The 25,531-nt window shown below is 47.4% G+C and overlaps 1 protein-coding gene across 12 annotated transcripts in view; it reads left to right on the plus strand.

The window, feature by feature from the left end:
* The window catches only part of CAMTA1 (calmodulin binding transcription activator 1), a 235,320-nt gene that overhangs the window by 196,359 nt on the left and 13,430 nt on the right, over window positions 1-25,531 (plus strand). For 7 of the 12 annotated variants that reach the window (XM_032131753.1, XM_032131752.1, XM_032131755.1 and 4 more), the window contains 11 exons: window positions 12,022-12,161; window positions 12,410-12,606; window positions 12,951-13,029; window positions 13,850-14,165; window positions 14,530-15,053; window positions 16,190-16,377; window positions 16,750-16,996; window positions 17,464-17,535; window positions 18,519-18,539; window positions 20,932-21,125; window positions 21,317-21,391. In XM_032131753.1, the coding sequence (XP_031987644.1) occupies window positions 12,022-12,161; window positions 12,410-12,606; window positions 12,951-13,029; window positions 13,850-14,165; window positions 14,530-15,053; window positions 16,190-16,377; window positions 16,750-16,996; window positions 17,464-17,535; window positions 18,519-18,539; window positions 20,932-21,125; window positions 21,317-21,391 (2,053 nt within the window). Of the gene's footprint in view, window positions 1-3,871; window positions 4,282-12,021; window positions 12,162-12,409; window positions 12,607-12,950; window positions 13,030-13,849; window positions 14,166-14,529; window positions 15,054-16,189; window positions 16,378-16,749; window positions 16,997-17,463; window positions 17,536-18,518; window positions 18,540-20,931; window positions 21,126-21,316; window positions 21,392-25,531 lie in introns of those variants that run through there. The other 5 variants (XM_032131756.1, XM_032131759.1, XM_032131763.1 and 2 more) reach the window with 4 other exon arrangements.

Here is a 25,531-nt window from a genome sequence, read left to right on the forward strand (position 1 = left end):
TGGAATGCAGCTGATAGCATGTGATGGTGACTGATACTCAGCCGTTAGCAGTCTCTCCAGGGTGGCATGCCAGGTGGGTAGGTTTTGAATCCCTTGTCTGACAGTTCTCTCAGTGTTGCTGAACTCGGAGGAGCTGAGAAGGCATCTGTGAGTGCCGTCTCTGGTGCCCCTGCAGTTTCTCTGGGTGCTGTTGGTTAGCAGCCCAGCTCTCAATTAGAGGTTGTTATGCTGTGGTGATGGTGGAAGGGAGGGGGACTGCAGCAGTGAACAAACTAGGGCATTGCTAACAGGGAGGGGAAAAAAAAAGTAAGAGGACCGCTGCATTGCAGAGGCCCTTCAGCGAGAAAGACTGAATAATTATACTAACCATGACTTACCAGAAGCCTCTGCCTTGATGCACGGTGCTCCAAAGGGAGCAAATTACACTCTTTTTAAAGGACCAGCAACATCTTCTCATTTATTGTTAGAGAACAAATGTTAGCTTAGCCTAGCCAAGGTAAAAGCTAATGTGAGTTGATTCTATCAATTGAATGAATACACAAATCCCTGACTTCTCTGTTTGCTTTAATTTCCCTGCTTAAAATCCTTCCCCTACTGACTGTTACGTAGTCTTGAGGGAAGATTTTCAAGGAGTATTTGTAGTCACAAAATATTGACAAGAATTTTAAAATTCTTTTTAATTAACTCAGTGGAACACTTTGAGTTCCTTTGCGCACTGCATTGTTCAAACACAATTCATGATTCCAGCTGGAATGACCACTGCCAGAGAGATAGGATTAACAGCTATACCCCAGGAACACCCTAGGAAAAGAACAAGCAATTTCCATCTCATCTAAGTTTAGATAAACAATTCCCTTCCACAAATCTCTTTAAAATAGTGTCACTCTGTATGTGAACTCTATGTTTTCAGTTACATTAAGACAAAAATCACTATTTTTTTTGAGCACAGCACAAGTACTGGCCTTTGGGATTGGGGACCAGTTCTGCTAATGACTGGGAAAGGTTGTGAGACCATCTCCCACCATGCTCCTGCTTCTAGGACTGAATTGAAACAAGCGTAGGAATGCACAGAGAAGGAGTTTGAAGGCAGCATGTTCTGTGCCATCCTCTGAAAGGCTCCTTCCATTGTCAGTGTCTGCTGTGCCATGAAGGATTGTGCACCCTGTTCTGAACTATATACAGAGATGCTTGTTTTATTATGAGATTTTTGACACCATGGATGAGTTAGATCTTTTACAAATGGACAGCTGACACCAGCAGCTGATGTAATTCCATTTTTTTTCTAGTTAATTAGAATAGTGGTGTTCCTTCTTTTCAAAGCAAACCTTTTTCTCATAAAGGAAGCACTCTCATGTGATCCTGATCTCTGTAGATAAACTTGGCAGCCTTTTCTGTTTTCTATGTAAAACTCAGTTTTCAGAAGCCATTGTTTGCTTTTATAGCCATTTGGCCTCACTTTTCATTCACTGTCTGCAGAGAGGTTCTTTTAAGAAAAAAACAAGAAGCAAATGAGGCTTGAAAAACAAAAGGCTGAACTGAAGGGCAGGGATCCTCTCATGGCAGATGCATAACAAATTATAAAGGCATTTCAGTACAGATTCCCAATGGAAAGCAAGTGTGTTTGCCCTGCACTGAAGCCTTTGCTGCTTTCATAAAGTGTCTGTAGAGATGGTGTTTCCTTGGCATGGGACGTGATCAGAAATTCCAGGGAAATGGCTGTGAGTGCTGCTGGCATTACACTATGCATCTGCAGGAAAGAGGACAGAACCTAAAAATAGGGGTAGGCCATGTGTGTACTGATGAGTCAAGTGTGTATGGGTTGGACCAAGGGTGTGACTGGTACTGAATGTAAATGGCACTGACGCAAGAGCACCTGACAGGCAGCCTTTCAGCTGCTGCTGGGTTCTCAGTTTATGATCTGGCTCTCTTTCCCGGCCGGAGAACGTAAAAAGACGGGGGGGGGGGGGGGGGGGGGTGGTGGGGCAGTTTGGTGGCTCACTTGTGTTAGCATGACGTGGCCATACCAGTGGTATCCAAACTCTCATTTTGGTGTGGAATCATCTGTAACCAGTGTGTGTGTGCTGCCTGTGGCATTCCACAGTTTGACAGGTACATGATTTCTGTATGGTGGTAATGTTCATCACCAAAACCCACGGCATGTGTCTATTTAGCGGGACCAGTTGCCCTTCTTAGCATGTGATGAGATGCAGGACGCCAGAGTCAGGTAGGAGATGTGTTCAGTATCGTCAAATGTTGTTTAGCAGCTGTAAGAGACTTTTGGTGGTGAAAAAGTCTGTGTTGATAAGCAGTATCACTGTTCTTCACTCCTCTTTCCATCTGGGTAGAGGTGACTGGTGTTTACATCTTGGATGTTACCATAAAAGATTTGGGTTCTCTCTGGGAAGAGGGATGAATGTTTTTGTACCGTGTTACAGGGCTGTGGTGCAGCTTGCTGGGATGTGTGAGCATTGGTAGAGGACACAGTTACCTTGTTCCTTGCTAGGAGCTATCCAGTAAACTTTACAAGTTTCTATTCATCCTCCCCTCTACTGATTCCTCTGCAGTGTGGAGGCTTTATTCTGTTTATATTCATGCTGAGATTTGTTTGGAGATTTTTTCCTTTCACACACTGTTATTAAGGACACTGTTTCAGGATGCCGGTCTCCTACTGCTCTGACTGCATTTCCCAGATTGTCCTTTTCCGTTTTGAACATAATGTGATTGAATTGAGGCAAGGAGTATTTCATTTCCTATGCTAAGTGTTGTCTTCTGAGCCAGCCTGCCTTCATGGTCACACATCGGATTCCTCTGGGAAGCCGTGTCTGTTCTCAGCCCGATAGCTGAACGTGCCCTGCTGCCCCGAGGAGTCTATCCTGGGGCCCGCGGCTCCTCTGTGGATCGTGGGACCACAGAGACAATCTCCGGAATTCTATGTCAGGTTTTAACGCTCCGCAAATTTGTCTTATTAGAGCCATAAGTAAAAGTACAAATATTGCGTGTGTAGCAAAGTGAGGAGAACTGTGCGTATGAGCGGGAAGGTGACCCAGGGATGTCGCGTCCCGGGCCTGAGTCGCTCGTGTGGCGGCACGCTCCGGGGCGCTCCGGGAGCAGCGGGCGCTCAGTGCCCGCTGCGGGGCCGCTGTAAACACGGCGGCGGCCGCCAATGGGGCCCGGTGACGTCAGGGCGGGGCGGGCCCGGCGGCGGGCGCGGAGCGGAGCGGGAGCCGGGCAGGGCCCGCCCCGCCGCGCCGCGCAGACAATGGGAGGCGGCGGCAGCCGCCGCCCGCCCACAGCCGCACCGGGCCGGGGCTGAGCGCGGGGCGGGGAGCCCGTCGGACGCGGCCGGCGTCCCGCGATGGGGGCGGCGGGGGGTCCCGGCGTGGGCTGAGGGCGGCGGCGGCGGGACCTAGCGCCCCTGCTCTCCGCCCGGGCAGCCGGAGCGCCCTACGGCACGGTCTCGGCGCTCCCCCCTTGCGAAGTGCCCGGGTGCCCCGGGGCGGGTGCCGGCCCTCCGGGACTTGCGGGTGCGAGAGGGTGTCGGGCGCGGCGATGGCTCCGTGGGCACGCCCGGGGTGATCGGGGCGGCCGTCGGTTCCCAGCGCTTGCCTAACCCTCCGCTCAGGTCGCCGCTGCCTTCGCTGGCCGCCGCCGCTGCCCGCGGAGTGTTTGTCACGGCGCGGGGCGAGCTGGGGGCCGGGCGGCAGCCGTGGACCGGCCGCGGGCTCTGAGGCGGCGCTGGCCCCGGGGCGGGCGCGGGGCGGCGGGCACGGGGCGAAGAGCGGCCCGCCTGTCCCCGCATGCCGGCCCCTGCCCCCCGGAGCCCGCTGCCGACCCCGGCCCCGCGGCCCCAGCGCTCGGGCTGCGATGCTCGCGGCCGCTGAAGGGCGCCCGGGCTCGTCCTCCGCCGCGGCCGGCCGGGCCGCCCCGAGCCCCAGCTATGCCGGCCAGCATTAGCCCGTCCGCTGCGGCTGCCGGCGCGCGGGGGGGGCACCGCTGAGACCCGCCGGTGCTGCGACAGGACGGCGGAGCTCCAGTTGGCTGCGAGGATGCGAGAGACGACAAGCAGGTCTGGGGCGAGCCTGCTCTGCCCGCCCCTGCTGCGGGGTCTGCGCCAGATGCTGGCTGGAGTCTTCGCTGATGCCTTGTAGACTCCCAGGTCAGTCCTCTGGTGGCAGGTCTTGTCACATTATTTGCCTGGAAGCAGGTAGAGGGACTGCAGAGGGGTCCGGGACCCCCAGCCCTTGCAGGTGGACGTGCACATGTGACAGAGTACTGCTTTCAGTAAGTATTGCAGGATAAAGTGTCGCGCAGTGCTTGTTTTGGTTTAAATCTGCATGCTTCTGTGTTGTGCCTCACTCTGCTACACTTCCACGATAACTGCACGCCTTGCTGCTCGTTGTGCCCCCCCTTCAGTGTGCCCCCAGCCGTGGGACACAGTCGTGTTTTCATGTACTCTCCCTCCCGTGTTGGTCCTCAGCCCCTCCCGGGTGATGTTGCGATGCGGGCTCCGAGTTGTGACAGCACTTTAATTGTAGCATCACGTGTGCAGCAGGACAGATTACATCGGAGTGCCTCCAGCTCACAGCCTCGTGTTCTGGGCTGGTACGGCACAGGAGGAGGTCGGTAGCCCAGACCTTCTTGGGGATCTTAGGGATGCTGGAGGCACACGCCTGCTTCGCACCGCGTTATTGGAAAACTTGTTTAGCAGTGTGCTTTGCCAGAAAGAGCAGGACTAGGAAGAGGGCTTCAGGAGACTGTGTAGACCACTTGCAGTTTAGACGGGGTAAACATGACTGATGTCAGACTTTCTGAAAGCTTCCAGGAAAGGTGATCTCTGTCTCTCTTGCTGACCTGTTCCAGTGCTTCACAGTTTTGCAGCTTGCAGCAATTCCTATTTATCTACCTTTGCAGCAAATAAGAGGCCATTTTATATAGCATGCTGCTCTTCAGTCTGATGATTTCAGAGTGACTATTTTGACTCTTGAGGTTGCAGATTTAAGGATAGAAAGCTTGGGTCAGAATTGTTAGTATATGCATACATACATGCCATATACAGTACTTCAAGCACAGATACTGCATAGTGTGGCATGTGATGCTTTTTTCCTGTTTATAGCTCCTTTAGTATGTAGCCCTTGGAAGAGGAGGTCTCTAGAGCCCTGGGTTAGTACAACTGGGCAAGTGAGCAGCAGCACAGCATGTCCTCCCAGGCTGTTGCTCTTTGTACACATCCAAGAGCATTTTTCATGTACATTTCTCATAGTATTGGCACATACAGGAAGCACAGCCAATTTCTGACCTGAGATGTGGAGACTGACCTTAGGCAGCCAAATCTTTATACAAATTACAAAATAGCACAAGAAGTGTTATCTTTAGCAGTGTTCCCTACCTCTAAAATATATAAAGTACATGTTTAACACCTTCCTTTGTTTCCTGAAGCAGCTGTTCCTGGATAGCATTAAAATCTTGCCCTCCCAAAGCCCTGGGGAAGAGAAGCCTGAAAAATAGGGCAGCAAGTGCTTTATTGCTGTTGGTATAGAGACTGCCACTTGGAGAACAGTCAGCCTGAGCAGCCCTCCTGCTTCTCTTCTCTAGTAATGGCATGATAAAGTAGAGAAGTACCCTACTTTGAGGGAGCACTGGCTACTGGGGATGACAGAGAGGAGCAGAGTAATCCCAGATGCATGGAAGTAATAGCTGAAGTCCTACAGCACTGGAAGAACTATGGGCAAAGTGTTGACAGTAAGGAATCATGCCCTGGCAGGTGGATTACTGGCTTAAAATCACTGCCAGTACCTGTGTGTGCAGGTCTGGATGACCTCATGATTCCTGCCCATGCCCAGTAGTGTTCATTGCTTGGGTGAAAGCGTGGGGTTTCTTCAGTTGCTGCTTAGGCTCAGAGTGTACAATACAGTGTTCTCCTCATCTCGTGCCTCAGTAGTTGTGGCATTTCTCACTGATCAAAAGCCCTGGAAGTGACCTGCCTCAATAGCATTTGTCCTAGAATATGAATTTTGAATGCTTTCATTTGCTGGTAGAGACCATGACCTGTAATAACTTACTGCTAAAGAGAGGTTTTCGTAGGGTGCGTTGAGGATGTCACTGCAGTTTGCTTCCAGAAACAGCTGTTCCTGCAACAATGACACCTCAGAAATCAGCATTAAATGATCAGATTGATACTGCAACATGGAAGATGTTCAGGATTTGTACTGTACAGAAGAATTGAGCAAGATTTTATTGACCAGTGACAAATGATTTGCAAAATAGAAACAGAGCAGTGGCATTGTGAGTGACGTGGCCTTAGACTGCTTCCATCCCCACCCACAGTTTGTGCTGGATGAGAGAATATGGTGTGTCTGGGTTGCTCTGCAAAACAGAAAAATGTCTTCATGCTGCATGGCTTTTTTTACAGTGCTCAGCTGTCACACTTGCTCAGTTCAGTCTGTGTGCGCTCGTGCAGGGGGATGATTTAATGCAGAAGCCGCTGGTAAAGAAACAGCGCAGGCTGGGAAGCCAAAGCCCTCAGTGTGGCTCCTCCACACCAGAGTATTTAAGCAGAGTGCTTGGGAACACATGCACATGCAGATCTAGCACACCACTGTTAGCTCAGTGTTTAGAATTCTGTGGGGGGAATAATTATATGCTGGGCAGATGCAGCCCCAGTGGAATGTGCAGGAGGTCACGAACCCTCATCCTGTAGTCCTTCCAGCCAGATACCGTCTGTCATTTGGTTGTGCAGCATGGCAAAAATCTCCAGACCTCCAGGTGAGAGTGTGAAAAAAGAGCAAATGGTGTAAACACCACTGGCTCCTAAGAACTGCCAGTTTATTTTTCATCTGTATTTTTCAGCAATATTTCGCCTGTAGTAGTTCTGGCTGCACTGCCAAGTCATGTGTGGCACAGACAGCTTCTTGCTGTTTGAAGCTTGCTTGGCAAAAGGACTGAAGATCCTGTGGGATGTGTTCTTGTCCAGTACAGCAGTGTGCAGAGATCAGAAAAGCAGCTCTCTGTGCTCATTTCTTGGCCTGTTAAGCAAAGGAGGGCTTGTCACTTACTGCTGTGCCTTGGTATCTTCTTGCCCTTGGCCATGGTGGTGTTTTGGGTACCACACAAAGGAAGTGCAGAGCTGATGCTTGATGAAGGTGTGCCTTTACTACCTGTTGTAATAAAGTGTGGGCAGAGGCAATGCTCTGAGCTGTGCCTGCCCGTGGGGGACACTGTGTGCACAGCTCAAAAACACAAATCCTGCTGTTGGAAGAGGCCTTCGGGTTAGGCAGCAGTGGGGAGAGCTGTGTGGAGGAGGGGCTGTTGTGGGGGTGTAGGTGAAGTGTTTGCAAGTGCTGTGTTTTGGCTCCCCTGTCAATACAGGGTCTGTGCAGTCAGGAGCTGTTACCAGGCTGCACGAGGCACGTGCTTCTGCAGCCTCCAGTGAAAACTTGGGTCACGTAAATGGCTGGCATCTGTTCAGATTCTTACTGAGGAAATGTAGTGTTTATTGGAGGACACCAATGGAGAAAATGGAGGTGTGGCTTCCAGAATCTTGGAGATGAAATTAACTCCTTTGCTCGCTGCATTTTCCACTCACCTTGCCTGCTGTTGGTACAGGTGTGCTTTAATTTAAATTGTGAAGGGATCTGGGTTAAGAAAACAGCACTGGATTAAACCAACCCTGCAAACAAACAAAAAAAAGGTAATGTGAAACAATATCCAGGTTGTCTGGGTGTAACTGTGCAAGCATACAGGCTGTAACTCTGTAAGATGCTAGCTGATGTAAACAACCATGTATCCTTAGAGGATTTGTACCAGAATAGTTTTGCATCTTTAGAAATGTTCAGTGCATAGCCTGCTATCATTATTGTGATCAGTAGTAGGCTCTCTTACAGTGCAGATGAAAATGAAGCTTGTTCTGCACTTAAAAGATGGTTTGTGTTTTAGGGAAATGAGTACAAGACTCAAACCAGCTGCTTAGTGCTGGTCAAAATCTGACCAGGCAGCTCCTCCCAGTCCCTCCCTGCTGGGACAGTTCAGCTCTCCTCGGGTAGCCACCACCTCTCCTTGTTATGCTAGGGGGAAGATAGTGAGAAGTAATTTTGGTGTGACATTGATATTGTCAAATTGGAAGATGAATAATTTCCAGGAAAGATAGAGTGTTCACAATATTTTCTGAGAGATTATTCTGTGTCTTGGAGATACAGAAATGTGGTTATTTTCATCACCTTTGGTGGAGGAAGCCTTGAAGAAGGCTGCAGAAACAGTCTCTGTAGCTTCCTAAAGAATATTAAAACATTTTTTCGATTAATATGTAATGGAAAAAATAAATGCACAGATTTGCATGTTTAACTTTTTAGCTCACAAAAAGATATTAAATTCTATCACCAAAAGCAGAATTTTTGGGCAAAACCATAAAATTGTGAATGTGTTTGTATCCACATGGATTTTTGTTGCATTTGGACAGAGTGAGGGTGCTTCCAGTGCAAGACATCTCCTTGGGCTCGGGCTGTTTAGATTTCCTGTACAATGTAGCCGGAGAAAAGCTTATTTGGACAGTGATTTTTTTATGCTGTTGAGCTCTCATCTCTCATCTCATCAGTGCACTGCAAGAGACTTGCTTGTCATGAGATCCTCTGTTGGCTGTAAAAGACAAGAATGTGGAAACTGTTCCTGTAACTTCAGTGCCTTCTAAGCAGGCGGCCCTGAAATGAGCAAGACAGAAAAGATTGTGACTAAAAACATGAGAAATAATACAGGATAAAAGGTCTTGAACTTCTCAGAGTGATACCTGTAATGTTCAGCAGTGTGGCTCTTGTAGCCCTTCTCTCAGTTATTGCAAGGTACATCTGTTGGCTCATCAGCAGTGTGTGAACTGGCTGGACATGGTCCAAAATGCTGCTAATTCGGTGTGGGAGAAGAGCATTTCACCTCATTGCTGAGGTCAGGAGAAACCTTGGGTGAAGGTGGTCTCTCTCCTACTCCCCCCTGCCTCTCCCCCCCCCCCATGTTTTTGCTTTTTGTGGTTTGGTTTGGGTTTTTTTGGTTGGTTTGTTGTTTTTGTTGTAGGTGGTGGTGTTATTTTGTTGTGGTGTTTCATTTGGTTTTTTGGTAGACTAGCATGGTGCGTGCACTTGAAGTGACCAGTCCCTTTTGAAAGGGCATCTTGGTGTAATTGATACTACAGAATCATGAAAACACTGTACATAAATAATTTTGGAACTGTCATCAGTTGTGGCTTGCTTAGGCCGCAATTTTGGTCACCTGGAAAATGGGCAGCATAGAGATACCTTCTCTGCACTGCTACCCCACTTACCTCATTTGCTGCCTGGAGCTTTCTGATTTGGGGGCACACCCTGCTCTGGGTGAATTCTGGTGGTCTCTGCTAGACACGGACGGGGCTCTGGCTCTGTCCACGCTGTGCTGGCGCTCCAGAATGTTTGTTTCTACTTCCATTTTACCAATAGCAGCATATTTCTAAAATGCCTGATCCAGTCAGAATCAGTTAGTCCTGCTCTTAGTATTTTCCAGGAGCACTGCCAGTTGTCTGAATAGGAATACCTGGGAGTACCAGATGCTGTTTCAAATTCTGTTTCCTAAGAAGAATTCCCTGCTTTCTTTCCTTTGGCTTACAGTTTCTCTCCGGGGATGTTGGTGGACAACAGATGCACCTTTGGTAACTTCACTCTTCTGACAAAAGCTGACAGGAAGTTTGCAGTGTCTTTAGTTTGGGATTAGGAAAGGTGGAGGCTTCACATGTTACAGATCATAAAGCCCAGAGAGAAGAGCTTGGAAAATAGTCACAAACAGAGGACCCTCCATTTCTGTTTCACAGTGGTTTCAGGTTGGAAAAAACCCAAAGGGGGTGAAAATAGTAATCTGTACTACTGCATTTCACTGGAATAGTTCTCTTTCTGTTTCCAAATGTACAGAATTATTCTCTCTTGACCCCTAAATGAGAAGGAGCAAATCCCCAGAATCTTGCAGTCCTGAGCTTGTTGGTCTATTACACTGGTTCAAGCCAAATTTCTTCTTTTACAAAGATGCTACTTCTGCCTGTACAAGGCTGAGGGCTCAGATGCGATACCCGGCGTGGCTTGCTGCTCTCAGCTCTAATAAATGCAAGTGCTGGTACCCAGCTAGGGAGAGTGGCATTACCTGTGTGGAACAGGGCCGTTCCCTGCAGGGCAAGTGTGGCCACTTTTCCAGGTGCCTGAGCTGTTGCAGCTGTGTTTGCACAGGCTGTAGGCGGGAGGGACGGCTCAGCAGGGCCAGGTCTCTGTCAGTCTCTGCAGTGGACGTGCTCCGCCTGGCAATGGGGAGGGAGGAGACAGCGGTGTGGACTGCACTGCAGCACACTGCAGCACTCCTGGAACAAAGATTTGCTGGGCAAACAGGGCTTGTGTTGCTGCCGTGTGCTGACCGCAGCTTGGGGACGGGGCCCTGACACCGCATCAGCGCCATGAGTGTTTGGTCACGTAACTGCCAGTCCTTTCCCAGGGGCTTTGCAGTTAACAGGACAACTGAAGGATTGGTAAGGCACTAATAATAAATGTTTTGGACTAGTGAGCTCACCTCTGAGATGAGGCTGGATGGGAGGTGCTGGCCACAGTCCTTTGTCCCTGGCTCTTGAGCAGCCAGGGTGGGATGCTGAAGCTGGCCAGAAGGACATGGAGCTCTTGCCTGCTGTCAGACCACAGCAGCCTCTTGGTGAGAAGGGAATGTCTCCAGCCAGTGAACCCGAGCTGTCTTGTACCAGTGATCTGCAATATAGTCCTTAGTGCAGTACAACAGAGATCCACATCTCTCCAGTACCCTCTAGTGAGAGCTGTAACTTGGAGTGTAGCATACAAGTACTCCTACAGCCTTCCAGGGAGGGCTCTGTGTTCTTCTTGGAGAAGACTGACTTGTTTAAAACTTGATCAGAGCTTGTTCATTTTGGTGCTGTCAGTGGGCTTGCTTCTGGGTTTATGGGTGTTCTGCACCACCACACCATCTCCATGGATGCATGACACTGACCAGGACAAGGGCTGTCTCTCCCCCCCAGTTTACTGCACATGCTGTTAGCATGATACCAAGATTCATTAAATGCTCACTATCCACAAAACAGTCCTGCCCAGCTTCACATGAGCTGCATGAAACTTATCCCTTATGGGTCACAGGACAGAAGGAGTTCTGCATCTGCAGCCACTCCCTCTGCACTGACTGGCTCTATCCAGACAATCATTGCCTCAGTTGATCTCTACAGCATCAGGTTCAGCAATGATCTGTTAACCTGTCTGAACCTCCCTGCTCCACCATTCAAGCCTTAGCAGCTGTAGGATAGTGTTATGTTACAATGCAGCAAGGGGAAAATCAGTAACACAGCCCTGAGACTGTTGCAGGGACCAGAGGGCTCCAGAGTTGCATGGCTTTCCAGAATGGTGTTACAGGATTGTCAGCGTCCATATGCTGATTCTGGTAGCTCTGTTTCTGGCACTTGGCTGAAGCTGTTTTCCAAAAACGGGAGCCTGCCAGGGAAGGAGCAAGTGCCCTGTTACAGGCTTCTTTTCCTAAGCACAAAAGGAAGCAGAGGAGTCTTTTTTTTCTCCAGGTACCATTATTGCATGATTCCAGGAGGCAAGCCAAGCTGAATTCAGGACTCTTGTAAAGTAGGGGGGGTGTCTAAAATGGCAGATATGATCCTACTGAAATGCTCTCTGAATAGGTATATTTTCTTAGTTTGTATTTGAAAGACTTTGCATTACCCCCTAGTATTGTGTGCATACAGCTGGACTCACAAGGAAAGGGATTTGTCTTCTGCCTGCATTTTTCTGTTTTCTGTAAGGAAGTTCTCTGAAATTGCAGTCAAAGGAAGTTGAAGTTGCTGCAGGAAGTTGAAGAGCTAGGATACTGCAGGGCAAGTGTGCGTGTGCAAGCAGCGCAAATCTCCTCCATCATTTCCAGGACAGCTATTTGTGACTTTCTGCAGTTGTCTGTCAAAACCTGAGCTTCCTTTCCATGGAAATGTCCTTACTCTGGCTTTCTCCAAACTAGATAACCAGTTCAGGATGTCCATATTGGAACGACTTGAGCAGATGGAGAGGAGAATGGCTGAAATGACAGGCTCCCAGCAACACAAACAAGGAGTAGGAGGCGGGAGCAATGGGAATGGGAACAGTGGAACACAGGTGCAGGTATGAACCCTGCTGTGTCCAGACACGACAGCTTTATGCTTTCTTACTAGAGGTTTTTTTGGGGGGTGGGGTTTGGAAAGGGTTATAGTTTGTCCTAAATAACAAGTCTAGTTTGTGGGTGTCTAACAGCAATTGGTTTTTGGTCACATTTGTCACTGTCTCAGTACTTGTAGAAGCTGAAGGCTGCCTGTTCAGGGCAAGCTGCAGCTCCTCTCCATGGTTAAACTGGGATGTGTGTGGTGTTTCAGTGCGTTTCTGGGACTGGGACCCTGGGCAGCTGCTTTGAGAGCCGCGTGGTGGTGGTGTGCGAGAAGATGATGAGTCGTGCATGCTGGGCAAAGTCCAAACACTTGATCCATTCAAAGACCTTCCGAGGAATGACACTGCTCCATCTAGCCGCTGCCCAGGGCTATGCTACTCTCATCCAGACCCTCATCAAATGGCGGTAAGACCCAGCCCACTGGACTCTAGGATGTCAATACAGGCATGGCAGGAGCATGTATAAACTCTGCCCTGTCCACATTTCTGGTTGTCATGTACAAAGAGTCAAGCCCCTGAACTTGTTTCCATCTCCTGATCTGATGGGACCTGTCTCTTGAGAGCGAGTCCAGTCACTGGGTGTATCATGCTCTTCGTGTGTCTGTGGTGGGGGCACTGTAGTAAATACATGTGTTTGTGGGCATGTGCATGGCCACTTCTCTGTGGTACAGTGCTTTGGATAAATCTGTGCTTAGACAATGATCCTGACATGGCTACAGAGCATCATTCCTTCTGTTGTTTCCCCTGCAGCACCAAACACGCAGACAGCATTGATCTGGAGCTGGAAGTTGACCCTTTGAATGTGGATCATTTCTCCTGCACTCCTCTGGTAAGAGCAGAGTCTGAAACTTCTGAGAGAGTCTGAGGGCCCTTTGTGGAGTTCTTTCTGATGTGTTATTTTCCTTAAGTGTTTTGCCCTCTGGAATGTAGATGTTCCTTGTGTGTCCCTGCTGTGTGCATGGTAAGACGTGGTACTGTCAGCTTCCTGGTGTTTCGTTGAGAGAGAACACACAGAACAAAACCTCATCATTGAGAAACATGAGGAAAGGGGACAGACAGATGGTTCTGGTTAGTGTTTTACACAGAATCTAGTCTCCACTCTCATGCTGGGAAAAGAACTTTACATGCTTTCTTTCGCATTGTCCTCTGTGACTGTTTAACTGTAGAGGTTGTAAAGTTATAAACTGTCATGGTCACTGGAATCATGAAATCATGACTGAGAACTTAGACAAGCAAAAAAGCCAAAGCAGATGGAACAAGAACTGCCAGTTTACAACACAGAGTATTGGTTTTATTGTTCCCAACCTTTGGTCCTGTCTGCATGTTTCTGACCTGAGAGATTCCTTTGTGTATGAGGCTGTTCTGTCTCTGCAGTGATGTCAATGTCGCAAAAACCCCCAAAACAAAACTGTCAGCTTGATTTGTCAGTTGGAGGTTTCTCTGTTGTAGGAGAGAATAGCATGTATTCAGTCCTCTATATTGGCCTTTTGTCAGGCTGGGACATTTATAAAAGTTATTTGCTGGCTTTGGGCGTGTCATGGTTTTGTTTATCAGAATAGTTTTTCCTTGAGCTGGGACTAGATTCCACTGCATTAGCAAGAAAGGAGAAGGCAAGTCACCCGGTGGGTCAATTACGTTTTCTTCTTTAGATGTGGGCATGTGCCCTGGGCCACATGGATGCAGCTGTTGTGCTGTACAAGTGGGACCGCCGAGCCATCTCCATTCCTGACTCCCTCGGGAGACTGCCACTGGCCATTGCTCGGTCTCGGGGCCACGTGAAGTTGGCGGAGTGCTTGGAGCAGCTACAGCGAGATGAGCAAACTCAGCTCGGGCAAAACCCCAGGATTCAGTGCCCCTCCAGCACAGACTCCAGCACAGACAACTGGGTGTCCCAATGGCACAGTGAGCTTGTTGCTTCTCAGGAGCCTCAGAAGGGAGTCACAGTGATTTCCAGTACAAACACAGGTAAAACATCCTGGAGGGCATGCACGGTTTTGCTGACATTTAACATGAGAAACTGTGGGGACAAGGTGCTCACCTGGGCAGCAGGTGCCACCTGTAGCCCTGCTGTCCATGCTTAATTATTTTCTTGTGCTCCATACCCTTGCATAAGCATCAGGAAGAGGGGCGAATGCCTGCTTTGGAAAGACTTGTGTATCTTAGGAGTGGTTGAGCCAGTATCCTCCCTGGGTGTTTGTTATTCCCTTTGCACATCCTCTCAGGTGTCAATAGAGCACAGCACAAACTTTGGCCCGAGGCAGAAGTTGTTGTTTCTATAGGAATCATGGGTTGCATGTTTAGTTTTGACCATTGATCTATTTGTTTACAGAGCTGAGGCGGCCAAGATCAGAACCTTCCAGCTATTACAGCAGTGAGACTCAGAAAGATTACCCTGCACCCAAAAAGCATAAGCTGAGCCCTGAGTATTTTCAAGCCCGGCAAGAGAAGCTGCTTTCCACTGCACTGAGCCTGGAACAGCCAAGCATCAGGAAGCAGAACTCCAGCTCCAAGCAATCCTCCACTGAGACAATCAGCCCCAGTGAAGGGCTGAGGGACTATGGCCGGGAGCTCTCCCAGCACATCCCAGAAGTTACTGGGTACCGGGGCTCTGGCAGCCAAGCAGGCATCAAATGGAACCCAAAAGACATTTATATTGGTGTGTCTGCAGTGCAGGTGGCAGGGAGCCAGAAGGGCACTGCCCTGGGGAAGGACGCTGTGGCCCATCGGCTGCGCCAGCGGGAGCAGATGAATGTGTTGATGATGGCCGACAGGGAGATGGTGGATGCAGAACTCTTGTCCTACAGGGACAACGCAGGGGATGAGGACTGTTTACACCACATGGATGAACTGCAGGTAAACACACCCACAGCACCAAGATCTGCAGTCTCATAGAGCATGGAGGCTGCACAGAGGATCCTGGCTGTGAGAAACTCCCATGGAGGCCTCTAGAGAATCTGAATTGTGCTTTGAGGAAGGAGGTGGTCACACAGTCAATGTATATTTTCTTTCAATTTCAGCCCAAACATGAAGGCTAATGGTTAGGGTTGTGCACTGGCATACACTTCAACAATGTACAGAATGCACAAAATTGTTTGCAGTTCTGCAAGGAAAAATGAAGATGTGGCGCCTCCTGATCACAGCAGTGCATGTGACTCAGGTGACCCAATAGTCCTGTGGGAACAGGGCAGCAGTCCCTACAAAGACAAGATGTGAGAGATGTAGTGCTGTGGTTGCAGGCCAAGCCACTGCACTTCAGAGGGAAGGAAATAAGAGTGGAGAATGGGAGGGACAGTGGGTTTGGGGGAGGAAGAATCCCACTAGGTATGGAATAGAGGAAATAAAAATAGAAGCAGGAGAGACATATGAGAAGTAGTCACTGGGAGAAAGGTACTGTGGTTGTCTGAGCAAATGGATAATGGGAACACAGCCTTAACTGTTCTGCCTTGGCATCTCTGAATGTTTTCCTCTGGCATTGCAAAACAAGAACAGTTTTCTGTTCTCTTGAGTTGAAAATTCCTATGAAACTTGCTGAGCTCTGAGGGATATCGTTCAGAAGGATTCCTGACAATGTTTTATCCCAAGATTTTTAACTTCTCTTGATATGCCTTTATTGTTCTGTCATGCTGTACTTTACATCTTGGCAAAAGAGTGGCAAAGTCACTTTTCCTTTGGAAATAACATACTAGTGACAGCTGTCAATACTGTAGAGGGAGGGATCAGAGACCTTTCACCAGATCTCTTGGGCTCCCCATAAAGGAAAATAAGAGATCTGGGGAATATGAAACCCTACAGTGCTTGGTCTGAAGAGGCAGAAAAGCAAATGAGCGCTGGTTAATGGATTTCTCTCCATTCCTGCAACAAACAGTAGACTCCAGCTTCCACAGGTTTGGGGAAAATGGGGCATTCTGTCTAAAGCTGGGCTGTAACGTGGAAGCACAAGGCACCTTCTACCAGGCAGCAAAGGTTTGCTGTTCTTTCTCCCTTGACAGGTGAACATGATGACACTTGCAGAGCACATTATTGAAGCTACGCCTGACAGGATCAAGCGGGAGAATTTTGTGCCAATGGAATCACTGCTGGTGGAGAGGACAGACAGTGCTGCCATGAGCACCACCATGAGCTGGCTGGCCAGTTACCTTGCTGATGTCGATCACTTGCCCAGTGCTGCACAGATCAGGTCAGTGAGAGCTGTGAGGTTGCTCTGGGTTTTGGTGTGGTGTGAATGCTGGGCGGGCAGCATGTTCTGACTCTTCAGCCTGCAGATGCCAGGTCTCAGTGAGACTCAGTTCTGGTCTGGCAGGCCCAGGCACACTCTTGGGCTCAGGTGTATTGTTGCCAGCACAGCTACAAATTCATGGAATGGGGGTTTCACTCCAGTCCACATGCGTGCAGTGCAGTACAGGCAGGCTCAGCCGTGTGGGATGTTGCTTGGAGAGATGGAGGGGAGCATAAACTTCTGTCTTGAACTCAGAAATGCTGTTGTCCTTATCTGTGATGTCAGCCCAAGTGCTTTGTAAGCCAATAATTCCTACTGTGATTGGTATTTCAGAAGTCTGTATAGTGAACCCCTGACCCCTTCTTCGAACACCAGCTTGAGCCCTGCAGGCTCACCAATCAGTGAAATAGCTTTTGAGAAACCCAGCCTTCCCTCGGCAGCAGACTGGTCCGAATTTCTGAGTGCATCCACCAGCGAGAAGGTAGAAAATGAGTTTGCACAGTTAACTCTGTCTGATCATGAGCAGAGAGAACTCTATGAAGCTGCCAAACTCGTCCAGACAGTATTCAGGAAATACAAGGTATGTGGCCCAAACGTCCAGTGTCTTCCTTGTCAGGTGTGTGAGAGAGAGTATAATTTGTCACAAACCAAAATGTGGGTAGTACCCACTTTGGGGACAAAAATACAGTGTCTGTTGTAACCTTTTCAATGCTTCTGGCATTTGCTTGTTGATGTTTGCCCAACTGTATGGGGAGTGCATGCCGTGCCATGGCACACCTGCTGTGCCAGAGCAGCACTCACACAGCACATCCTCAAAATGTAGCCCAGAGGTTCTGCTTAGTTGTCCACTTGGCGTAAAGATGCATTTTGAAGGTTTGTTCCTTACGTGAGTTGACAGTAGGGACAGCTCCAGGAAATGCCTAGGCCTGAGTTGGACTAGGTAGCGTTGATAGGAGAGGTTTGCCCTGCGAGCAGCCGAGAGCCACATCACCTGTCGTGGGTTTTGGTGCACTCTGACTGATGCTGCTCCTTTCCTTCTCCACACAGGGTCGTCCTCTCCGGGAACAGCAGGAGGTGGCCGCTGCTGTTATTCAGCGTTGCTACCGAAAGTACAAACAGGTAATCAAGAAAGTGAAATTTTATGAAGCGCATGTAAGTGCCCTCAACATACCCCTTTGTAGTGGGAATTATCCTCCTGTTCCTCTTGTATGCTTTTCAGCATGCAGTAATGAAGTATGTTGCTCAGGCAAAATTGAAAAAGGAAGAAAATTCATGTTCTGAATCTTAATTTTGGAGGGAATCCTTGAAATTATTTTGTGATAATGCCTGTGTTTTTGCTGTGAGATGGAGGACAGTGATGTATTCCATATTGGCCTTTATGCATGCTGTAGCCTGAGGAGACTATTCTCTGACTAGTTGCTTGCCAAATTTCATTGTGAAATTGAAGTTGGTTTTGCCTTTGATAAAGATGAAGATGAAAAACAGGTTGTTTTATTTTGTACATACTAAACTTTTAAACTGTGAGAAGTCACATGTTGTAGCTTGATGCAAGTTTTTCCAGGACTGAGACTGTTCTCCAAACGCTGGTTGGAGACATGTTTTCAGGCTGAGTTCTCAACCCCAGAAAAAGAAGATACCTTTCTTTTTTGGTTTTTGGTTGGGTTTTTTGTTTTGGTTTTTTGTTGTTTGTTTGTTTCGATGAGGGCTAGAGCCCACATCCCTCTTTGCACTCTACCCTGCTAGACACAGTCTGTCTAATGCCTGGCAACATGTTACAGAAAGTGAGGCAAGACTTGTGCTCTTTTACAACCCTCAAAAACATTTATTTGGGAAGCCTTCCTAGTGTTAGGTGACTACATTGTGGTTCACATCCAACCCATCACATGGCTTTCATTCTGGAGTGGTGCTTCCTGTAGTAAGGGAAGCTTAATTCCTCTCAAAAACTGCTTGACAAATTGCTTTGTCTTGGATTCTGGAATTGCTTCTTTTTGAAAGAGGAGAGGATTGTTTGGGTCTTTTTGTTTTGGTTAGTTGGTTTTTTTTTTTTCATGCTTTATTTGCAGAACTAACATTAACTATGTATTTTTCTGTTTCTCCCCAAGCTTACTTGGATAGCCTTGAAGGTAATACAAATACAAACACTATTTTGGAAACAGTTCCCCATGGGTCACTAACTTTCCCACTCAGTATAAACAAGGAAAACCTGGCATTTTGGAGAAATGTTTTAATAGTGTCCACTAATAAATGCCTGTGGTTGAGAAATCACTGACAAACCAGACCTTCTGGGAGTTATGTATGGACTGCTGTGCCACAGTTGCATCCGATGAGCAGGGATGGGCTGAGCTGCTGGGAGCGCTTTGCAGCCAGTTTCCAGAGGACAGGTTTCCTTTAGTGCTCCTGATCAGCTGTCTCTTGATGACCTTTGCCTTGGCATTTGGGGAGCACAAAACATTTATCCCACCCGTGCAGCCAATGTCCTCTGCATTGTGCTTGCCTGTTGAAGTATTTTGACCGTTCATCTTTGAAATGCCTGTGTGCTGAATTCCTAAGGTCAGCATCTCAGTGCATTGCTGCTCATGCTGGAGGCACAACTGTTGATGCCAGTCTTAAACTGTTCACAGTCAATAATTTCCTTCTGTAAAGATGGGTTTCCCAGCTGTGCAACATCTTGCTCTTGTCAGATTCTAGAATCAGCTGAGCTTTTCTCAGGGCTACCCGGAGGCAAGGCGTGCTTTTCCTGGAGAGAATATGTCCTTGGGGTGATCTTCCATCCACCGCTTCCCCCTGCCCTGTGGTTGTGTCTGGAGGACTGTTCTGTCAGCACAAGTGGGTTGGGCTCTGGGACACTGAGCTCACCACGGCTTTCCCCTTTGGGGAGGAGTTTAGGTGACATCTCCACTGATCCCCTTCCCAGAAGAAGGGAACAAGAGGAGGACAGGGGCAGCTACTCAGGTCTTAGAGTTGAATGCAAACATATTGGGGTCTGGTCTATCCAGTGACTGCTGATTTCTCTTTCACATGCCTTATTCCTCTGATCTGTTACCACACTGATCAGCGCAGGCTTGTGACTGGATTGGAACAGTCACAGCTCATGGCACGGTTTTGTATTTGAACCCTTCTGTTCAGGGGTTTGTAACTCAGCCACAGAAATCCCATCTGGGCTAAAAATTCGAAGGAAAACCATGACCAGCCCATGAATTTAAAATCACAATCTGATCCATTAATTTAAAAATGTTAAAAAGAAGAAAGAAGGAAACAACCCAATAGAAATTAATAATGGCAAAATATAACTGCTCCTAATGACTGCTTCAATTCCAAAAAGTGAAATTTGGTAAATGGTGGTCTGTGATGATACTGGAGGGGTTTTTGCTTCGCGGTTTGTTGGGAGGGATGTTTGTTTGCTTTTGGGGTTTTTGGTCCCAGCAGAGTGGAAAATACTGAGATGTGTTAGGATGTTACCCTGTACAGGGCAGTAGCTGCTACTCATCTGTCTGATAAAGTGACCAGAAGTCAAAGCTGATAAAATACCCAGGAACAATAGACACATCAGCTTTGAAAGTATTAAAACATATCAAAATAATATTAGCAAACACTGAAAACCTCTGTTACAGTAATATGAGTGCAACTTCTATACATTATTCTACATTTCTGTCTTAGAAAGGACTTAAAAATATGCATGAATGCACATGGTTTCTGTTAAGTGGTTATCGCCTTGCATGCTGTGAGAGGAAAAGAATGTAGAATGAAGATTTTATTTTAAAAGAGTTTGTGCCTGCTTTACTTAGGATCACAGGGCTAGAAATAATACAGTGCTAGATGTAACTTGGGAAGTGTGTGACCGCTCATGCAGATTTGTGAGTTCAGTAGATGCTTGTTATGGATTTCTGATGAGATTTAGTTTTGCCTGTGTCTTAGGCTCAGTATTAGACTTGTAACTGTTGTGGTTTTGGGGATTTTTTGGGGTTGTTTGGTTTTTAAGAAAGATGGGACTTTTTAGTAGGGCCTGTTGCAATAGGACAACTAGTAATGGTTTCAAACTGAAAAAGGGTAGGTTCAGATTCGATACAAGGAAGAAGGTTTTTACAGTGGGGTTGGTGAGTCACTGGCACAGGTTGCCCAGAGATGTGGTCAATGCCCTATCCCTGGATGGGGCTCTGAGCAGTCTGATCTACTTGAAGATGTCCCTGTTCCTGTTGGGGGGTTGGACTAGATGACCTATAAAGATTCCTCTCAACGCAAACTGTTCTATGATTCCATTAATCCAGACAGACTATTCCAGAGGTGGGAAAACAGATAGTTTTTTGGTTTTTTTTTCTTGATGCAGACAAAGTTCTGCCCCTAATCTTACGGTTGTTCCAGTTCGCTGTCACCATTTTCTCATACAATTCCCAGTCAGGGAATAGATACTCGTTTACTTCGCATCATGTCTTAGTGGCTCAAGAGTCTTTCACTGTAGGAACCTGCTTCTTGCTGGTCTTACTGGGATGCCTCAGCTTCTCTTTGTTTCCGTTGTAGTATGCACTTTATAAAAAGATGACGCAAGCTGCCATTCTTATCCAGAGCAAATTCCGAAGTTATTATGAGCAGAAGAAATTCCAGCAGAGCCGACGAGCCGCGATGCTGATCCAGCAGTACTATCGCAGCTACAAAGAGTGTGGCAAGAGGAGGCAAAACCGTCGGGCGGCCACCATCGTACAACAGAAACTCAGGTGAGCCCCGGGGGTGTTGATGCTACTGGGATCTTTGTATGTTGTTTTTATGCTCTTCGAGGCTGTGCTGTGCTTCACAGACAAAGGCCAGTGGGAAAAGGACTGTGGTTCATAGGATAATTATTCTTGCATTTAGTAGTATTCTTCCCCAGTTTTGCCTACACTTCAGTGTTGGGGTTTTTTGTGTTTAGAAGCAGTCTGCTTACCAAGAAGCAGGATCAAGCTGCTCGCAAGATTATGCGGTTTTTACGACGCTGCCGCCACAGGTATGACACTATCTTTTGGTACCTGCCCTTCCTTAGAGCAATGTGACAGTATTCAAGTGTGTCTGCAATGAATGCAATGTAAATATAGTGGAACCAGCTCACTGCAGATCTTCTAATCAAAGAACAAAGCCAAGCTGTTTCCAGGATGCACTGTCAAAAGTGAAATCTTTAATTTAGGACTGTTGCTGAAAGAGAATTGTGTACAGCTCCATTGCTTACAATGTAAAGCAGTCCAGGTGGTTTGACTTGGGGAAGTCTAAAAAAAAGTTTGTTAAATCATAGCTACAGCTTCTGAGTGCTGCACAGAACATTCATGGTATGTGGGAAAGTGCAAAATGTGATGACATCTGGTGTGTGCTGGAAATGCTTTTAGTTTGGTCACAGAATCATTTGGTTGGTTCTCCTCAAGTGCGTGTTCTCTTCCATGTGGGTAGGTGGGATGTGGCAGCAGAGCAGCACAGGTTAGTTCACATCAGCCACTCCACAGACATGAAGATGAACCAGCTCCTGCCAGTGTGGGAACAACACAGGCTTTCCAGAGTGCTCCCCTGTGGCAGCCAGCCCTGCCATATCAGCAGGGTGTTTGCTTTTGTTTTTAGCTGAAAGGATCCCTTATATGATCAAGTTGCAAAGTGGGACTTTGCCTAGACAGCGGTGAATTCCAGTGTTTCTGACTCTGCCCGCTCCATTCTCACTACCCATGCATTTCATCCCCTCAGGAGCTGGTCACACCTGATGCATTTTGAAGCATGTTTAGTTCAGCCCAGTGACATTTAACAAGGAGAGCTCTTAGAGAGGCATGTGATAGCCTCTTGATTTTATAAACAGACACAGTCCTTATTGCAGGATTTCAAAGCTGCACTTTGCAGAAGGTCAGTGTGGCTTATGCTATGGAAGTACATTTTACCTGCAGGTTCAGTGGGAAGTAACATGTATGGACAAGAAAGAGGGCTTTGTAGTTCCCAGGCTGATTCCAAGTGCACTTGAAACAGCCACAGTTACTGATGAAGAAGCACAAGCGACTTCTTGCTTTCATCAGGGCATATGGAAGAGACCAAAGGGTTTGTTCTGTTGCGTTTGTTGTGCAGCATGTCCTGGAGGTTCAGAACTTCTGTATCCTCTCAGATCTGCTTGAGATCCAGGCAGTCCCTGAGGGAGCCAAGTTTCCATCCAGGGAGTTTCTGGGGTCAGCCTGACAGAGGCTCTTACAGCCGACTCAGGCACAGGCCCAGAGAATGCCGCCGGTCTGGCATTCCCACCAACATCCAGGATGTGCCGTGCACTCCCAACTGGGCTCAGTTAAGACTCCAGCTGTTGAGTAACACAGACTCTGCAGGGCTTAAATTGCCCATGATTCTAACAGTTCTTGACTTCAGCTCATTGCCTTCCTCTTTCTCAGTGTCTCCTCTTCCCTTCGTAGAGAGACTCTGCTCATTTGCACCACTAAAGTTTGCAGGCCAGACCCAGGGTCAGTCTCCTCTCTCCAGCAGTGTGGTCACTGCTCTGGGCATCCCTGCAGGCTGGGTTTAGCTCTTGGGGTGTTCCAGACAGAAGGGAGATTTACTGTCATTAGGCTCTCTCTGGCTCACATCACATTGCACAGCGCTTGAATTTCTGCAGCAGTGCAATCCTGTCTGTGTCCACGGGCACTTTGGTTGCTTGGTAATTCATCCATGATTCTTGGCTAGGATGCAACAAAGTGAAGAAGTGACTTGTTTCCACTGAAGATGTTAACAATGTTTCAAAACTGCCTTGCTTTTCCTTCTAAAATAGAAATGATAACAGGGTTATGGTCACATACTTTCTCCAAGCAATCATAAGAGTTTAAAACTGTGTTAATGTAACTATCATTAGTAATTAATAAATCTGAACAGGAGCATTGTGGCATTGGTAAATGATAAAAGTGAAAGTAAGACTTACCAAAATGACAAAAGCAGCATTCAGAATCTGCTTGAAAAATACATAAGATTACCAGATTTATGGAACTGATTAGAAATGTGACAGATTTGGGTCTCTTTCCCCATTTTCCTCCTGCTTGGCAAAAAAGCTCTAGCAAGCAGGAAGACGTTTTCCAACAGCGTGTACACTTCATGCTCTGCTCACTTGAGCTGCATCTGTGTTCCTGAGGTCACACTGCTTTTGTATCTCGCTGAGCCTTGGGTTCCTCAGGCTGCTGGAACCACACAGGGATCTGGTCCCTCTGCTCTCTGCAGTCAGTGACAAACTCTGAGCAAATCGAGTTCTTAGAACTTTACTGCCGTGCAGGGTTTTAAAGACAAATTGGAAGCCTTTTGCTTGTGTAAACAACTGTAAAGGGAAATATAATACTGGAAACTATACAGATCATCTGCTTAATAGAACAGAGCTTCACTTGCTCCAGCATCTCAGCTGACTCAGACTGATCTGTTTGCTTCTTTGCTCCCTGTCCTGATGGGCAGATCCCTGTGCTTCCCCTGGCACAGCCATATCCTGGCAACAGCACCTGCATCCCTTCCTTCCCAAACCTGGCTCTGCAACCCTCTTTCTGAGCTGCCTTGTGGTGCAGGTACACTGGGGTACCAGGTAGAATTGCTTCCTTCTCACCTGCTCTTCCTCAAGCTTTCTGAGTTTTCTTTGTGTCTTAATAATGACATTATTCCTCCCTGCTTGACTTTTCTTGCCTACCTCTTTCTAAGGCTAGAGTAATAAAGCCTAGGATGCTAAGTAAGTTTCAGATCACCTCTGTGTAAGCCTCCTGATTATATCCCTTCAGTTTCCCATGTGTCCAGTGTGACACTCAGGGTACAGCTGATGAGGATGGCACAGGAACTTGGGCTAAGAGCCTCACATACTCTTTTCTGCTTGTTGGAATCCCATTGCAGTCTCTTCTTGTATTGCTCAAAATTAGCACACTGCTGCTATAAACAAGAAATTAAGAAAGCCCCAGTCTCCAGAAGGAAGCACTTCAGCCATCCAAGCTTCTGAACATCCAGGGGTGAGCCATAACAGCTAATACCTAATGTTAGTTAATGCTCTGTAGTATAAAAATGGCACTGTGAAGCCACTTGTTAAACCACAGTGCCTTGTCAGTGCAAGGGATAGAAATGACAACTATTTTTGGAAAATCTGAGGGAGTGAAAGAAAAGAGAGCATGCACAGGAGCATCAAACAAACAGGGTCTTGTAGCAGATTTCTGTCATTTGATAGAGCTGGGGGAAGAGGCTGCAAATGCCAGTTGCAGTCTGTTGTAAGGAGAGTGAGCTAAGTGAGAAGACAGTAAATTCTTAAAATTCAGAAATTCAACCTTCAAAAAATGGAATTGTTTACCTAGATTTTTGTCCATGAGCAAATTCTGTTGCTGGGCCAAAAAATTACTCTCAAGAGCTTATTCTGTAGCCTTGAGGTGAGATTTATTCAGGGTTTCCCCTGGCAACCGTCTGCTTGGTGGGGTTTTTTTCCTGTTTAAAATTGATCAAAGTCTACTTTAAGCCACTTATGAGAACTCTTTCTCTGCTTGCATTCAGAAGAGCTCAAATGATCATCTTGTCCTATTTTGCTTAGTAACTTTTTGGCACAAAGGCTTAATATCTCAAATGTCATTCTGATCACCTCAGGGATCTGATCTCTTGAACTGAATGTTTGTTTCCTGAGCAGAAGGTATTTCAGGTGTTTTGGGAGAGTTAGCGGGAGGTTCTGCAGTTGGAGCTCTCAGTAGTGGATACATAGATGTTGATGAAAATCAGAAAAGGTGTAAGTTTTAGCTGAATATACTCTTAGAGAAGATGTTGGAGTTGTAGTAGCCAAATATTCTTCGGTGTCATGGAGACAAAAGGGATCGTTCATCAGCAGGAGTCATTCTGACCGTCAGACATGTATTGTTTCCTTTTGACTTTGAACAAAACCCCCATATTTATCCATCTGTTGTCATATTCTCAAAAATCCGGTAAAGAACATGCATCAGCATAACACGGTATCAACATGATTTGTCACAGTTGTTTGTTGAGAATGAGAAACAGAAACTTCCTGGCCTCCCAGGAGAGCTTCACCCATCTTCCCATGGTGCCCAAACCTGTCAGCTTGTACTTGACTAACTTCCAGCCTGAAGCTGGCCGCTAACACATCCTGAGGCCGAACCAAAGCTTTGCACAGTTAATGATTTTG

This window comes from Corvus moneduloides, chromosome 22 (genome assembly GCF_009650955.1).
Source record: "Corvus moneduloides isolate bCorMon1 chromosome 22, bCorMon1.pri, whole genome shotgun sequence".
NCBI classification, from domain to species: Eukaryota; Metazoa; Chordata; class Aves; order Passeriformes; family Corvidae; genus Corvus; species Corvus moneduloides.